This window comes from Miniopterus schreibersii, assembly GCF_964146895.1.
Source record: "Miniopterus schreibersii genome assembly, chromosome: 13".
Taxonomy (NCBI): domain Eukaryota; kingdom Metazoa; phylum Chordata; class Mammalia; order Chiroptera; family Miniopteridae; genus Miniopterus; species Miniopterus schreibersii.
In genome coordinates, this window is record NC_138113.1 from 17,959,257 (window position 1) to 17,976,706 (window position 17,450).

The 17,450-nt window shown below is 43.9% G+C and overlaps 1 protein-coding gene across 3 annotated transcripts in view; it reads left to right on the forward strand.

Moving 5' to 3' along the window:
• The first annotated feature begins 3,829 nt into the window (after positions 1 to 3,829).
• Positions 3,830 to 17,450, forward strand: part of GALM (galactose mutarotase) — a 40,945-nt gene continuing 27,324 nt past the window's right edge. For 2 of the 3 annotated variants that reach the window (XM_081156601.1, XM_081156602.1), the window contains exons 1-3: positions 3,830 to 4,279; positions 9,683 to 9,837; positions 14,006 to 14,212. In XM_081156601.1, coding sequence (XP_081012727.1) covers positions 4,090 to 4,279; positions 9,683 to 9,837; positions 14,006 to 14,212 — 552 coding nt within the window. In that variant the 5' untranslated portion in view covers positions 3,830 to 4,089. The remainder of the gene's footprint in view (positions 4,280 to 9,682; positions 9,838 to 14,005; positions 14,213 to 17,450) is intronic. The other variant, XM_081156600.1, reaches the window with a different exon arrangement.

Here is a 17,450-nt window from a genome sequence, read left to right on the forward strand (position 1 = left end):
CTTAGTGACCTACTAATCTGCTCTAGGTACTGGGATACAGCAGTAAACGTTCCTGCTCTCTTGGAGCTTCCATTTTCTTGGTAGGAGACATGATAACAAATAAATGTTATTCACACACTGTGTAAGTGAATACAATACCTTTTTTTTTTTTAATGCAATACCTTCTTGAGCTCAATGTGACCTAATTCCAGAAGCTGATTTTTTAAAATATGTAATTACTATAAAAATTAGAAGATAAATGTCTTACATTGGTGTAATATGTTAGTGTTTACAGTGTGTTTGGGAATCCATGTTCTCAGTTGACCACAATACCAGTCAACACATAAGGAAGTGGTTAAATGTTTCTCTCCCTGCAGTCGATCTGCCTGGGATCAAGTCTTGGTTTCCTGACTTACTACCGTGTGACCTTGAACAAGTTACTGAACCTCTCTAAATCTCAATTTTTGTATCGGATAATAGTGCCTGACTCTTAGGGATGCTTATCGTGGTGCCCAGTAAATTTTTAGTACTTTTTGCTATTTACTAGCAATCAATAATAATTGGGTGGGCCAATCATGTAATATTATTCCCATTTTATAGATGAGGAAACTAAGGTTCAGAGTGGTTGAACAAATTGCCAGTAAGTTCTAGTAGCTCTTAAACCAGCTCTTCTGACACCAGAGCCAATCCTCTACTACAACAATGTACTTATGAATGTATCGTGTGTTCGTTTAATAATTATTTCTTGAACATCTCAAGTGGCCAGTCACTATGCTTGGTGCCAGAGAATTCTGAAATAATCCCAATATGACTCATCATCTTTGGGCAACCCTGAAATCATAACTACCTTGTGGCTAGTCCTAGCACTTTGCTTCATCCAGCGTGGGCTGGTAATGAATTTTCAAGATTCTACTGAAGTTTTTATGGAGGCTAGAGATGAGCATTTATCACATTAGACTGGGACTCCTTGAAAGGCAAGGATCATGTTTTACTTAACAGTGTACAACTGGCACATAGCACAGTGCCTAGCACATGCCAGTTGAATATTTGACAAATGAACAACATGTCATACAGCTAAATCTACTTTATCTTCCTCAACAGCTTCTCACCTGTCCATATAACACCTTCCTAGCAGCTGCTCCAAAATTACTCATGGGATAGAGTTGCATTGCATTGTGAAGAATTCTACCTCTCTTGAACTTGATGGGATTCTCCCAGGTATCCCTGTTTTCCAGATACACGTAGTTTCCATCTGAAACCAAGTGTAAGTGATGGCTGGGTTAGGAAAAAAATACGTAAATCAAAATATTGAATCAGGGGGCCAATAGTTGAGTAAACAATCACAACAACAAAATGTACTCATGGAAAGACAAGGAATGATCTAAGACAGTGCATGCTGAGCACCCTACGAAGAGAACTGGCAATAAACACTATTGGAGTTCAGAACAGTGAGAAAGAAAACAGGAGGATGGTAAGGTATCTGATTGAAAGGAATCTATTCTAGGTCTCTTTATAGACAAACTGAGGCATTGTGAGTTGTTTTTATTGTTATATCTCAGAGTTTCCTCTGCACAGCAGCAGCCTGTCAACTGCTTAAGGCTTTGGAGCCAGCCATCTTCATGGGCCCAGAGTCTGACAGTGCCCAGGAACGGCCCATCTGCAGTTTCTGTGTAGAATTTGGAGGTGGAGCCCAGGGTCCCAGGGCTCACATTTCCTCATTTTTGGCTCCCCCACGCTCAACTTAGGGTACTAAACTCCAGCTGAGAACAGGGACAACATTTTATCTTCACCTGTCCATCGCTGGTTGAAAGAAAAGGTATCCATTCTAAGTAACTCCTCGCTGACATAAACGTCACAATTTCTACTTCCTTTACTTCATAACCTTACTCTCAGCCTCTATCCCCATAATAAAAATAAATACCCCCTAGAATTTGGCAATGCTTCCTTTTCAAGATTACTACCTTGCTTCTGATCTAAATCCTATCTTGGAGATGGAGAATATTTTCTTAGATTTAGGCTTCTTTTTTTAGGTGCATAAATATTTCTTTAGAGTATGACTGTGGGACTAGAAAAATGGGATGTTTTGGTAAGAAAAATCAAGGTTCGTACCTGACAGCTGCCTTAGCACAAGGTAGTCCTATTTGGCTCTGTATGTTAAGCCCTTAAAAGGGAAAGGAAAAGGAAATTAAGAAGTGTACTCCTTACATCTTAGAGAGACATCACGGTATGTTTCATTTTCTACCAAGTCAAGCTACTAGACCTCCCCTAATGACACTGGAGTTTGGCCATTCAAATGCACTTATTTCTTTCCAGCGACAACATGATCTTGGCAGAACATTGAGAACTGGTGGCCGAGAAAAGAAAATGCAGTCTTCCTGCTTGCAGAAGAGATTCTGAGACACCCTTGCTAACACAGCCCAGCCCAAAGGGCTGGTGTATGAATCAGCCATAAACGTCGCGTGGGCTGATGAGGGTTGCAGAGTTCATGAGAATTTCTGATGAAGCCGCACGCAAGAGTGCTTATCGGTTATTGTCTGTGTGGTGCAGTCTGTAATTTGCCTTGTTTGGGTCTTTTTGCTATTATGTGTTATGCTTCCCCGAAGCCTGACGCAAGCTCTCATTTTCCTTTGCTGTCAGAATTCCCCCGCTTCAAATGAGAACTCTGAGGCTTTGTGGCAAGAATGCTAAATATGCCTTCCAACTGCACAGACAGAAAGGGCTAAGAGATGGTTATATTGTGTTAGCATCGGATTCCAGAAACATGATCCCAATTCTCCTAATTTCTTAATCACGAATGCTTTTGGCACTCGCCACAGTATAGTTGGATCCTCTCTGAAGTACTTAGGAACCAAACCAAATCAAGCAAACACAAGAAGAGCATGCAACGGTCAAGTAAAACATGTTTTCAGGCTTCCGGCATCCTTCCTTCCTAGGCCCAGTACTGCCTAGTTTTACCAGATTTAGCAAAGGAATACGTATATACAGGCTCCTTTATTTTATCTGACAATCCTATTAAGGCCTTTAGTGGGTCCGTTTAATTCCCTGCCATCGGAGCCTATCTGGGGCTGGGGGAGGGGGCAGTGAAATTATTCATCAAAACTTAGAGCAATATTTCTTAAAGTTTGGTCTCAGATAATCTGCATTAGAATAACCCAGGGAACCCATGAAAATGGCAGATTTCTGAGTCTCGACCTAGGCTCACAGATTCAGAAATGCCAGGGATGGGCCTGGGAATATGTGTTTAAAAATCTCTGCAAATAATTCTGACAATTCTTTAATGACCTCGGTGTCTTTCCTCTCCCAGTAGTACATATTTAAAGCCTTTTTCTGCTTGTGGAAAGGAGATAATAGAAGTACAGTATCAGATATTTATGAGGGCCTTATTAAATATTTGTTTCCTTAATCCCTTCTTAAATGGACTCTGGGCTTCAAAAGAAAGTGAGAGGCTGCCTCTGATCGCCTCCATATGCATCTGACCATCTATGACTGACCCTTTGTAGGCTGCTGCTATTCCAGGCAGGCAGTCAGGAGAGTCTTTGGGCAGCGGCTCCAGCAGAAACATGTCCAGAGCTTCACCCAGTGGGACAAACAGAATGGATCTTCCATCAGTGTGCAGTGTGCCAAGAAGCCTGCAATTACCCCTTCTCTAAACCCCTGTACTTCTTTCCCCTCTGGATCAGAGTTAACTTAAATCTAAAAGTCAGCCACCAACATTAAGCAACGTTGCACGTTGAGAACCTTGGGCCACAGACCCTGGTAGAATCCTGCAGGTTTAGGATTGGGTTTAGAAAGACTACAGGCCCCAAAATGCAATTTCACCTTCCAAAGACTACCATTCCCAACATGCAATGCAGCCAAAGTTAGCAAAAGAAAAGACCTGCAAGCACGGTTGGAAATTTTTATATTTAGGTCACCTTAGGCAAAGAAATTATTTAAAAGGGCCTCAGGATAGTTTTTTTTGCAGGAGTGATCACTCCCTAAATCCAGGAAAGGAAGGGGAGGAGTCTGAGCCGTGTCACACCCCTTTCCCAGTAAACTTCTTTCTCTCCAAGTTTGGGGGCCGGAGTTCCAAGGTCCAGGAGTAGCAGCCGTACACCCTGAGCTTTCCCCATGGTTTCGGTGACCAGATCCGTGTTTGGAGAGCTGCCCTCGGGGGCAGGGACGGTGGAGAAGTTCCGGCTGCAGTCAGACCTGCTGAGCGTGGACATCCTCTCCTGGGGTTGCATCATCTCGGCCCTGGAGGTCAAAGACAGGCAGGGCCGAGCCTCGGATGTGGTGCTCGGCTTTGCCGAGTTGGCAGGTGGGTTAACTCTGCCCCGCGCACGGCCGGGCTCGGGCTCGAGCTTGGGCCCGTCAGGAACGCTTGGACCCGCTAACTCACGGGGTTGTGATCCTGTGCTTGGGAAAAATCAAAATGAATGGAAACAGCTATGGGACTTGGCCTCTGGCTATCCATTCAGGCTTTGCCTCAGTTGATTTTAAAAGGCAGTTGAGAGTAAGATAAAACTCCAGCAACCCTGGAGCGATCTTTGAACTGTCTGATCTTTGTGAGCGCAGCAGAGGAAAAGGCAGGCTGGAGGGGGTGTGGCTCCCCGTTTCTTCCCCGGGGCCCTTTCTCAAGAAGGGAAATCAGAGACGTGCTTCTTCAACTTCCTTTTTCCTTGATTAGATTCTCTCGGAGGCCTGGTTGTCTCAGAAATGCTCAGGGGACACAGGCAGCTTGTGCACTTTGTTCTGAGCCGGGATAGCGCCCAGTGTGCCCTGGCTGCTCAATGCCCAGGTACAGACGAGCACAAACCTCCTGATTGTCCAGAAGCCAGGTCTCCTTCTGACCAGGGTGGACTTGTATTCTGTTGGAATCCATGGGCCATTAAGATCACGCATCGGTACCTGCATTTAAACACTGTTAATCCAGTTGCCTCGTCCAATGAGACAGTTGAGGTCCCCACCCGCACAGAGCTTGCAGTTTAGCTGGGGACATGGCCATTATCCAAGGAATGGCATAAATAAATCATTACAGTTGCAGTTTGATAGCAACAAAGGAGAGCATACATAGTGTTCTCTTGGCAGTGGGCGTGCAGCTAGACAGAAAATGGGGTCTGAGATAAAGTTGGCAAGGGGGTGCTGTTGAGAATTGACATCCTCTGCTCAGCGGTAGAGGTGTGGGCAAAATCTGCTTAGAGGGGAGGTTTGAGGTTTCCCTTTAGGTGTGTCTTTCTGTCTGTTTGGTTCTTTAGATATGCAGCATGGTTCTTGGTTGGAGGTCAACAGAAAACTCTTGAGAGTATTGGTTTTCCCCTAAGAGACTGAAATTTGCTCCCCATATCCTTAGCAAAATGTATTGTAAGCATATTCCTGAGGATCCTTTCCCTTGCCCTCCGGTTGTCTTAATCTGCCTTGGAGCTTCGCAGCTTGGCTTGGAGAGGGGTAGATAATCTTCAGCAGAATTTCTTTGGTAACTTCAACAAATCTGTTATGGGAGACTCAAGGGTGGGAAGGTGCAGGGACATGGGGAAAATCAGCTCCATGTCCCTGTGAATTTCTGGGGGTAGAGGTTCACATCTGTCTTCAAAGTGAGAAGGCAAGAGAGTTGATAAGTGACAAAAGAGGATTCCTCATTTTGCTGCGTTACCTCTTGCTGTTAGTAGCATAACTATTTTCCAGGCTGAAACAGAGCCATAAAGAGTTTACTGGCCCGGCCGGGCGTGGCTCAGCCGTTGAGCGTCGTTGACCTAGGATCCAGGAGATCGGGGTTCGATTCCCGGTCAGGGCACATGCCCGGGTTGTGGGCTGCAGCTGATCAGTGACTCCCTCTCTCTTCCTCTCTCTGAAATCAATAAAGATATATTTTAAAAAAAAAAGTTTACTTGACTGGAGCAAAATTGTCCATGGAGTTGAAGAATTGGGTATTTGGCCAACAACTGCAGAACCAGTAAAGAACTGGAGATGATAAGCTGAGAGCACCAGCTTTTTATCATCTCACTTCCATCTCTGCCTTACCAGCATTCAGGAGGTAACCACCCTCCCTCTATACACAGACTCAACACACACACTCACTTCGTACCATTTTCAGTTCTGATGTGAGTCACTCGGACCTTAAGCACAAGGTGTCTCTGGAATTCATATGAAATGTGTCCTGATGACATGGCACCTGGGAAGCACCAGGCATGGAAGTGGCGATTTTGCGAGGGCATTTATATAATTGTCTCTATGAGTCTATGACTCTTGTGAGATTTCTGTTGAAAGAAAATATTATCCCCTAATGTTCCTAAAAGAGAGGGAAAAACCCTGATCCCTTTAGATCCCCTGGCTTATATTGTATTGCCCTTCGTGTTATTAACATCTCTTGAGAAAGTTAGAGCATTTTCTTAACCAGAATGCATCACAGGCTTCACAGAAAGCATCGAGAGGGACATTTCCATTCCTATGCTGTCATTTAGATAATTTCTTTATGTTAAAAGGGAATCAAGCTGTTTTCAAAAGAGAAGTTGGACAAAAGCCCTGAGAATATCAAAGAAAACTTTCTAATATATTCAACCACCTTCGAGGTTATTGTTTCCTTTTTAAGGCCCTGTCCTTCAGGTTTTTTGTAGATTCTTTTAGTATTGCCAAAAATAAAGAAGACTTCATAACAGGGATCATAATTGTCTCAATCAGAATATAGTCATGGCTCCATAACTATGTTTCGGTCAAGGTCGGACCACACTTCGGTAATATACCGACCATATAGCCCAGATGTACAGTGGGCTATACCATCTAGGTTTGCACAAGGACACTCTGTAATGTTTGCACATCAAAATCTCTCAGTGTGTCCCCACCATTAAGCTGCGCATAACAGTAGAATGAAATGGCTCTCTGCTACTATTTTGATCAATTCTAGTGTATTAAAGCCCATGTTAAGAAATTGGCAACAGTGGTTGTCCTTAAGCAAAGACCCTGGATGACTGGGGTACAGGGATAGGAAGGAGACTTAATTTTCACTGTGTAGTCTTTGAGAATGTCTGAGTATGTAAGTGTTATATAAACAAACCGAGGCCAATAACTTAAAGCAATAAGATATGACAGAGTAAAGGGTTACTTTCCTTACCATGTCCCAAAAAATGTTTTGAGCCACAGGGAAGAGCTAAGCATGTATAATTCCATGACACATGGTCGTTTTGTAACTGCCAGGTTGGTGTGAATGAACTATCTCCAATTTCTCAGGTAGATTATATAAACTGCTTGGATGATGGCCATGACCTGAGGTCAGAATGGTTCAATTCCTCCCTGGGAAAATGAGATCTTTCTCCTGTAGAATTCTAAAGAGGTAAATCATATGATCTTTTAGTTACAGGCTGGGAACATTAGTCATGCCTCCTGTGAGTTTTTCTATCATTTTTTTGTATTTAAAATATTTTTAAATGTTTCTTATCTGCATGTCCCACCTGCAGTCATTATGACTTCCTTCAAAACCTGTGATGAGAATATTTTCTTACAAGCCACAGGTACAAACAACCTACCCATGAAATCAATGCAATGTCTTCCCCTCCATCTTCCCCCCACCGCCCAGTTACCACCCAGCTATTACCAGCATGAGAGCCATTATGGAAAAACTAGGAAAAAACAAACAAACATAGTGCTTTTAGAAAATCTGAGTTCCTAAGAGGGGATACCCCGGAGGAAAAGGGACCAGTGTAGAGGCTGCACTTTAATATCACAGAGGCCCAAGAGTGCCCTTATAGGAGCACTGAGGAGTCCTGGTTTAAATCTGCTTTGTCCCTTAAAGCTGTGTCACCTTGGGCAGGTTATTTAACCTCTCCAGACCATTTCCTCACCTGAAACAAGTGGATATGATTAAACATGCTGTTGGCTGCGATAGTGTCTGACTATGGTGAACAGTGAATAATTTTATCTTCTTTCCTTCCTCTGCCCTCAAATTTCTTCCCTCACACTACTTGAACTTTTTATTTCACTTTGTTAACACTGAAAAAAATGGCATGGAGATTCATCTGCGACAACCGGCAGCCATTAAAAAATATATAAAATATTTGGGATGCTTAAAGTGCTTGTCAATTAAAATAATGTTTGTTTTCCCCCAAAAGCCAAAGGAAAGTGGATCAGGGTGAAGAGGTTTTGACTGAGACTAGTGAGCAATTTTGTTGAGACTTTAGGGCACTCTGGCTAAGGTTTGGGCTGTCTGAGGTGGATGTCGTAGCTGGGATCTTTGGGATGGTTCAGCATTTATGACTGTGTTCTGGCCAGTCCCTTGCCCCCCTACCCCAAGGAAGGGACAAGGTTTTTCTCTATCCTTTATCCCACATTAGCAATTGACTTGAATAAATCAGCATTCCTGATTTGACCTGGAAACTTTGCCTTTTTTCATAGAAAAACATGTGAACCAAACCAAGGAAAGGTCTGGTTTTGGTGACCCAGGGTAAGGGGTTTTAAAGCTACAGCTTCAGAAAGAGAGGAAAGTGAGGGGAGAAAGGTGGGAGCTGACAGAGATCAGCCTGGCCTGTGCTGAGAGATGGTAGTAAGGGCAGTTACCTGAAAGCCTTGTGCTTTCCAAGTAGTGTGAGGCTCAAGAACATGTACTCAGGAGCCAGGCTGTCTGCATTCAAATCCTGGTTCGGCCATAACTAGCTGTGTGTTTGGGAGCAAGTTACTTAACCTTTCTGTTTCCAGTTTCCACATCTATAAAATGAGGATAATAGTGTCTCCCTTATGGAAGCATTCTGAGGATGAAATGAGTTACATGTAGAGCATTTAGAAAGTGGCTGAGACTTGGAAAGCTCAGTGTTAGCTGTTAGGACGTCTACAGGCAGGACTCTGAGGATCTGCATATTAGCAAAGAAGTAAACCAGGGAAGACCCAGAAGAGAAGATTAATGTTTCACCTTAGGCCCAACCAGTTGAGTAATGAGAACCCGTGACCTGCAACTGGCCTAATCTGTTCAGGGTCCATATCCCAAGAGCCCCTCCAACCACGGTAGAAATAGTTCATATGCTTAAATTGCATGCTCTTCGGATCCACAGCAGATGTGATGGCTGCACAGGACTGCAGAAAGGGAGATGGAATTCCGAGGGCATCTGAGTGAGAAATAGAGTAGAAAGCAACCCTGGCGATAATACAAAAAACAAACTACCTCCAAACTTTAATCTCTGCCAATGTAATCTGCACTAAAAGATTATATAGCGTAGAGGAGCTCACAAAGACGGAAAGTACTGTAATGTGCCCAGGCACAGAGTAAGTACAGGACGCTCTATGTTTATTTGTAACCCCCCTCACACACACACGCACAAAAAAAGCTGCCAACAGTTTATGCTCATCAATTGCCTGTAACCATCAAAAGGAATATGGTAGGTGGATACGTAGTCACATGGAGAGCTCTTAAGACATTTGATAACTGAAAACAGCAGAACAGAGTGTATAATTCTCTTTCAATAGAAAGTGTGTTTGTGTATTTGTATGTGCTTATACGTAGTTAATTTCTTTTAAAGTAAGTGTATATTCCTAACTGCTAGCAGTGGGAAGGCGAGGAGTTGAGAGGCTGGGGAGAGCTCTCATGTTTTACTCTTGATTAAGGTTGCCAGGTTTAGCAAATAAAAATACAGGATGCCCCATTCAATTAGAATTTCAGGTAAATAATGAATATTTTAAAGTGTAAGTGTGTGCCATGTGCAACAATAATATGGACATACTCTGTCCTCCCATGGCCTTGCAGGGTACCTCCAAAAGCAGCCCTACTTCGGAGCAGTGGTTGGCAGGGTGGCCAACCGCATTGCCAAAGGAACGTTCACAGTCGACGGACGGGAGTATAAGCTGCCCATTAACAACGGGCCCAACAGCCTGCACGGAGGAGCCAGAGGGTTTGATAAGGTGAGTTGTGGCACTGGGTAGGGTCCTCACCTGGCACACTTCACAGAGCACCTTCGAGTGTACCTTCTGTTTACCAGGCACAATCCTAGGCACCGGAGGAAACGCATGGAAAGGTGATTCAGGAGAGAGGCTGCTCCCACGGTGCGGAGGAGCAGCCGCGCTGACGCCGTTCCAGGACCCATCCTCGTCTAGCTCATCCGACCATAACAGGCAGGGGAGCCCCGAGGGAAGGACAACGGCCCTTGACTTAGGGAAGACAGGGAATGACTTTGTGACAGTGTTGGGATCAGGGAGTCAGGTTGACCTTAAGCACAGCAGGAAAGTGGATTGAAATAATGCCTAACCACTTACGACACGAGGCATTTTCATGTATTATCTCTCACCCTTTCTAGAACCCTGTATTATCACCAAATGAGAAATCTGAGTCTCCGAAAGGCCACACACTCCTAAGTCAGGCTGCCTGGCCAGAAGCCCTCATTCCTACCCAGCAGGGCCACCACCGTGGGTGCCCCAATCCAGCGCACATCCCTGTATCCGTCATTAAGCCCTGCTGCATTCAGGGCTACCCTGCCTCAGAATCGCCTCTCACTCCACAGTCCCCCCTTTCCACGATAAAACTCCCATTCCCCAAGTGGATCCCTGGATAAGCAAGGTTAGGAAAGCAAATCGATCAAACAGCTTCTCCCCGAGGCAGGAATGCCTGGCCGCCTGCTTCCTGGCTGGGTGGCACCTGCCGGTTAACCCCCTGCCAGTGACTCTCTTACTAGTCTGATTTCAGGCTGTGAGGGAGATTGTTTTGGAAGTTAACTTCCTTTCGATTATAACCACCCATTATTTCCTAAAAAGAGCCAGAGAAGACAGGAACATGTGTGCAGTTAAGGATCACAATTTCTTTTCTGCCTCTGACCACCGCCTGTCCTGTAGAAGGAAGTTGGTCAATCTCTGCTTCCCTCGACCCACCAGCTTCCTGTCTGTGGCCCAGAACCAGACTGCCCATCAGTTCCCTTCTCCTCGATGATGGGACTCCTCACGCCAGAGAGACACAGAGCCAGAGGGTCTCTGGCCTATGCCCAGTCTGCGGGCAAACCCCAACCAGAGGACGTTAGGCCCAGCTCTGTTTGGACCAGGATCGTCAGAGGAGCCTCAGAACAGCACCTTGTTCCTGTTCCTTCTGTTCAGCTGTGGCGTTTTCTGTGGCATTGCCGAACATGCATGCCCTGTATGAACGTAGCAAATAGTGAGTGTACATGTGTACATGTCCCTGAATGCAATGTGCCCACCGAGCCCCTCCTGTGAACCAGGGCACATTATAGGGTGGGGGTTTCTGAGGCTCACAGTATAGCAACAGAGCAGGACCCTTCCATTAACAACTGTTATAAGCCTGTAATATAGACGCCAGTGGTGTGGTAGAGGAACTGGGCATGAACAAAGTCATAGCAACTGGGGAGGTGGGATTTGCACTGGCCTTGAAGAAAGGACAGCATTTCATTCACTATGTTGATATTGGGGAGAATGGCTGTGCAACAGCCCAGAGAGAAGTGGGGAAAGACTGGGAATGTTATTACGGCGCCATAGAAAGTCTTTGAACAGTAGGTGTGCTATAGTACCATGAGCAGTAGCAGATGAACTTTGTTTTAAGTTGTGTTTGATCTCAACAGGTACTGAATATTGTTCTTTTGCAGACATGTGTTTTCTTTTTATAGCAACGTGTTTTTTAAAGATGAAATTTGAATAACCTGACAGGATTAGAAATGGTATACTTAGGCCTAAAGGTGCAAACTAGGAAATTCTCTGGCATTTTGGAAACTACAGGGCCAGGGAAATCCTTCCAGGAGTAGGACTTTTACTTCCCACGGTATTATACTTATCTGATGATATTGGTTTACACACAAATCTTTCCATTGTGTCCTTTCTCTAAAGGAGAAAAGCTAAGTAGCAAGTTAAGATCATTTTATTTCAAATATTTCATTCCTAAAATTTTCCATTTGGGAGATTCTTTTTACTTTCTTTAATCGCATATATAACAGGCTTTATATGTTCAGTGTCTTGAAAGTTCAACATTTCTGGGAGGTAATTAGGGTGTAAAATTAATATTTTACTAAGGTCAGTGAATTTGTTTCAAACACCAGCTGCTTTCACAGTAGGTGAAGGCAGGGACCTCCGTTCCCGCTGGGCTCCCCTTCCTGGCAGATGCAACGTCACTGAGAGGTCCAGCCAGGAGTGGGTGGCTGAGCCTGGGCTCATAGGCCATTCCTCAGGCCAAAGGAGTTGTAATCTTTCAAGTCTATTTGGAATGACACTGTTTGGCCTCAATTCATGGAGATTTGAATGAAACATTTACTGAAACCAAGCTATGTTATAATGTCGATTATCAGACTGAATTTGAATCCTAACTCTGTCACTAATTATACTTCCCAAGGTATTATACTTGACTTATCTATGACTTGCTTTCCCCCCCCTCCTTTAAACAGTGGGCATGAAATATTAACAGTTTCTACTCCACTCCCCTGGGATGTGGGAGGTAGAAGTGAGCAAGTTACCTCCACTGAACTCAATTTGCTCATCTGTAAAATGGGGATAATAATATTAATTAGAACCATGTAAAAGCACCAGGCTGATGGGCACTCAACAAATTGGCAATCTCATGTCTGCAAAAGGCCCCTTTACCCCAGGGCTCTCCAAAGGGCCTGGGGTCTCTGGTCACCTCGTCCTCTGAGAGTGCGAAATAAGGGAACAGGATCAGACCACTTGTTTCAAATGCACGTCTTACTAGCTGTGTGGCCTGGAACAAGCAGGTTATCTTTTCTGAGCCTCAGCTCTGTCATCCCCAAATGAAGATAATGGTACCTACCTTAAGTCAGCTCTGAGACAGATAATATAGTGTCTGTGAAGTTTCTAGCAAAGTGCCTTGGCTCACAGTGAGCACTCAATAAATGTTGGTTTTCCCTTCCCCATAAGGGTCATCTTGGAGCCTTGAAGGCAAAGCCAAGAGGAATCACTGTGTTAATCGAAGATTCCTATTTATATTTTCAAAAGCAAAAAAACTCTTAAAAACTTTTATTTGCCTGGCCGGCGTGGCTCAGCGGTTGAGCATCGACCTGTGATCCAGGAGATCCTGGTTCGATTCCCAGTCAGGGCTCATGCCCGGGTTGCGGGCTCGATCCCCAATGGGGGGTGTGCAGGAGGCAGCGGATCAATGACTCTCTCATCATTGATGTTTCTCTCTCTCTTCCTTTTCCTTCCTCTTTCTGAAATCAATAAAAACATATTTTAAAAAATAAAAATTTTTCTTTCCACTCTTAGAATACTATTTTCCAGAGTGAGAAGAAACCTTGGCGATCATTTTCTCAGCCCCTTTATTTTATGAATAGAATTGATGTCCAAAGTCACACAGTGAGCTGAGAACAAACTTGGCCCCCAAATCAAGACTCCTGACTATGGGCTAGAATCTTCCTAATGGAGCAAGTGCCTCATTTGTTTGGAACACCAGGGAACATAGAGAAACTCATGGTGCTTTTAAATAAACATTTGTAAATAGTACCCCCCAGGAGAGAGGAGCTGATTTATTAAGGTTATTTTTAATACTATTAGCAGATAGCGTGGCCGGGCGTGGCTCAGTGGTTGAGCGTCGACCTAGGATCCAGGCGATCAGGGTTCGATTCCCGGTCAGGGCACATGCCCGGGTTGCGGGCTCGATCCCCAGTCAGGGGCGTGCAGTGGGCAAACAATCAATGACTTTCTCATCACTGATGTTTCTATCTCTCTCTCTCCCTCTCCTTTCCTCCCTCTGAAATCAATAAATATATATATTTTTAAAAATTCTATTAGCAGATAGCAGATATTGCTATATGACACTCAGAATGTGGTGCTGAGGTTTCAAAATAGTCTTAAAGTAGGAGAAAAAAATATTGTAGACACGTATAAATTTAGGGGGAAAAGAGTACGGGAAATGTGAGTAAAGAGAAAAAAATTTTTTATCTCAAATTCTGTATAAAACAGAATTTTAGAATATTAAAATCTAGGCTATTATTTTAAACTTTATAAATTGTATCATAATTTCCCTTCCTGGAATCAGTTGTCTTTAATATTGAAATAATACTATGTCTTTAATATTGGCATTTAGCTTGGGATTGGAGTGACTAAACAGCTTTGAAAAAATTTGTTCTAGGTCCTCTGGACCCCTCAGGTGCTGTCAAATGGCGTCCAGTTCTCCCGGGTCAGTCCAGATGGTGAGGAAGGTTACCCTGGGGAGTTAAAAGTCTGGGTAACATACACGCTGGACGGTGGGGAGCTCATGGTCAACTATCGAGCACAGGCCAGTCAGACCACACCAGTCAATCTGACCAACCATTCTTATTTCAACCTGGCAGGCCAGGTAAGTGGCCTTGCCTCTTCTCTCCTGTGATGTGCTTTGTGAAATGACTGGGGGGGGGGGGGGAGGGTTGACTGGAAAGACCAAAAAAGCATGAAATTACTCTGGCAATGGGATCACCCCCATGATGATGAAAAGTGCCCAGCCAAGCATCTGGCTCATAGTAGGTGCTCAATAAGTGGAAATTATAGAGAAAGATAGGAAGAGCACATTCTACTGCCAAGAGAACTATCTGTTTCCTATATGCTCAGACAACTAACTAGCTATTTTAAGAATTCCCTCTCATCTAGTAACTATACTTACATTTGCTTCCCCTACTTTACTCCTACTCCCCACCCCTTCTGCCAAAGAAATTGGTTCCAAGGACAGTGCTTCTACCCTTGGACCTTTCAAGCTGTGCTCAGCCCAACCCTTTTAGATATGCTGCCTATATTTGCATGTTCCTACTGGGCACCCTAAGTGTGGTGTAGAGACATTGACACCCCTCCTTAGGTAACTTCTAAACGACCTCATTCCCTCCTAATGCAAATATTTTAGCTTGTTGAGGCGATTGCATGAGACAGAATGAAAAAAGCTTAGCTAAACTCTGCAGATTGTATCTATGACTTCCTGCTCATCTGAAGAACCTCATCACTGTCTACTCTACTTGAATCAGTCACTTGGGCATGATTTTCTACCATGAGATGATCTTCACAGCCAACTAGTAATATCTTGCATTTTCACACTCTTTTAGGAGTTTGCTGATTTTTTCCCCAAGGATCTTTTCAAAGAGCATGAGTTAATGGGTTCTTATGTAATTTCCAAAGTCTCCCTTTAAAAATAAGGAAGGTGTGTCTTTGTATGCCTGTTTCTTATCTTCAGGAACTTCTACCACCCTTCTTGAGATCTTAAAGACAAACCAAAGCACAGAAACAAAACAAACATGCCCAGCCATAACAGGCTCTGCAATAATGAACATAAACACTCTGCTTTTTAAAATAAGTTCAGAAAGAAACTTGACAAAAATAGAACAAAATATTCATGGCTTAATGTAGGCAGCATATCATGGTGATTTTTTACTATTTCTCCCCATTTTTATACACTTAGAACATCCTATTTTATAATCAGGGGTGGCCTAAAGGAATGGATTCAGAAATAGAAAGAGAAGTTAACTGTGAAAAATTACATCTGCCAATGTGTCCCAATGGAGGAGACTTAATGGGAATGTAAGGTTCACTGAGGCTCTTTCCACTGACCTGGCAGGAGAACCCTCCTGACCGGAATTTTACTCCTTTCCAAGCCTAAAGGGACTTGAAGTGACAGGTATTTCTGAATCTCTTTCCAGAGGCTGAATAGTTTCCCAGATTACAGACCCCGCCCAGAGGATGGTCAATGTCAACTCCCTTCTGTATGTAGTCTTAGTATGTGCAGCTCCATCCCACAGCCACTAGCTTCAGGCTGAGGGTGGGCAGGGGTTGCCAGCCTTCTGGGGCACTCAGGTAAGAGTGGATGGTCAGTCACCAGGCCTTGCGGTCAAGGGGCCTCTGCGTTTTCAAAACATCTCTTGCCAGACCCACAGACGCATTATCATGTGTCTTAAACCCTCCCCAGGGAAATGGCTCAAAACGTGGTATTTAAGTCAGTTCATCTTATATTATTTTCTTCTTTTGTTTGTTTTTTAAATTGAATACTATTTTTGTTCTACTTGGGGCTAAGCTTTGACTCATCACTTCTAAGTCTGAGTGTTGGAGGCCTTGGAAGGAGAACTGGGTTTTTCAAAGAATGGAAAAGTTATGTGGGTTGTGGGTTAGTTGTGGGGTTTTGTTTGTTTGTTTGTTTTTTCTGCTGTTCCTACTTTTGCCTAACATAAAACAGGGAGAACACGTTTTTTTATTGAAACTTTACCTAAAGAGCTATGAGAGCAGGCCTGGTGGAACTTGAGATAAAAAGCAGTAACTGTGGCTCCAGTACAACTGGGGAGGTATGTCATTAAGGACCCAGATTGTTCTGTCTTTCCATTTGGCTTCTTCAGTGCTTTGGCCTTTGTCTTCAGGCTGTCCCCTCATGGTCACAAGATGGTTGCCACAGCTCCAGAAATCACCCCTTCATATAGTCATATCTAGAGGCAAAAAAGGACCTATTCCTTTTTCTTTTCTTTTTTAAATATGTTTTGATTGATTTCAGAGAGAGAGAGAGAAACATCAGTAATGAGAGAGTCATTGATCGGCTGCCTCCTGCACGCCCCCTGCTAGGGATCAAGCCCCCAACCAGGGCATGTGCCCTAACTGGGAATCAAACCTCGGTCTCTTGGATCATAGGTCAATGCTCAACCACTGAGCCACACCTGCCTGGGGGCATTCCTTTTTTTCGTATCTTTTATCTTCCATTTTTAAGAATAAGCAAAACTTTACCCAGAAACTCCAGACTTTCCCTACTTTTTCTGGCAAAAGTGTGTCCTAAGCCCCGTTGAACCCAATCACCAGCAAGGGAATTAGACCACCGGGATTGGCTTAGACCAACCAAGATTTGCCCTCTGGGGCCAGGGTGGGGGTCCTTTCCCTGAATATAAAATCTAGCATGTGATAAATCAGCAGGTCATTTCCTCCCAGGGGGAAGGGAGGGTGCTAGTGAAGGAGTTGCTATGGCTTGGGTAGTAACCAATAGTGTCTTGTTATATCCTGCTAGAGGCGATAAGAGTTAAATTAAGACAGGGTAGTGGCAATACACAAAAAGGTCCATCAAACCCATGCAGGCCACAGTGAGCTCTATAAATGATTAATGTTACAGACTAGCAACAGCCAAGCCAAGTTCACCAAAACAAACACTGAGTTCAGAGATGGACCTCAAGTTCCATTTGTGAATTCGCATTCTTTGCCAAGTTTTCATCCACCTGGGAGGGAAATGAATCCAACAGTAATATTCCACCGGAGTAGATCACTGCATTATTCCAGGTCAGAAGAGTCATAAAGGAAGCACGCTTCCCTTTAATGAAGGAATTAGTGCTGCTCAGCGACCCAGTAACCCTTGGGAGAGTGGGGGCCTGATGAATGTTTTTTTCCCTTCTCCCTGGCTCCTTCCTAACATCTCAGGCTCATCAGTTTATTCGGTGTGTGATTTCACATTGAATCATTTTCTTTCTGTGTTAGTACTTAAAAAAAAATGAAAGGAAGGAAGGAAGGAAGGAAGGAAGGAAGGAAGGAAGGAAGGAAGGAAGGAAGGAAGGAAGAAAGAAAGAAAGAAAGAAAGAAAGAAAGAAAGAAAG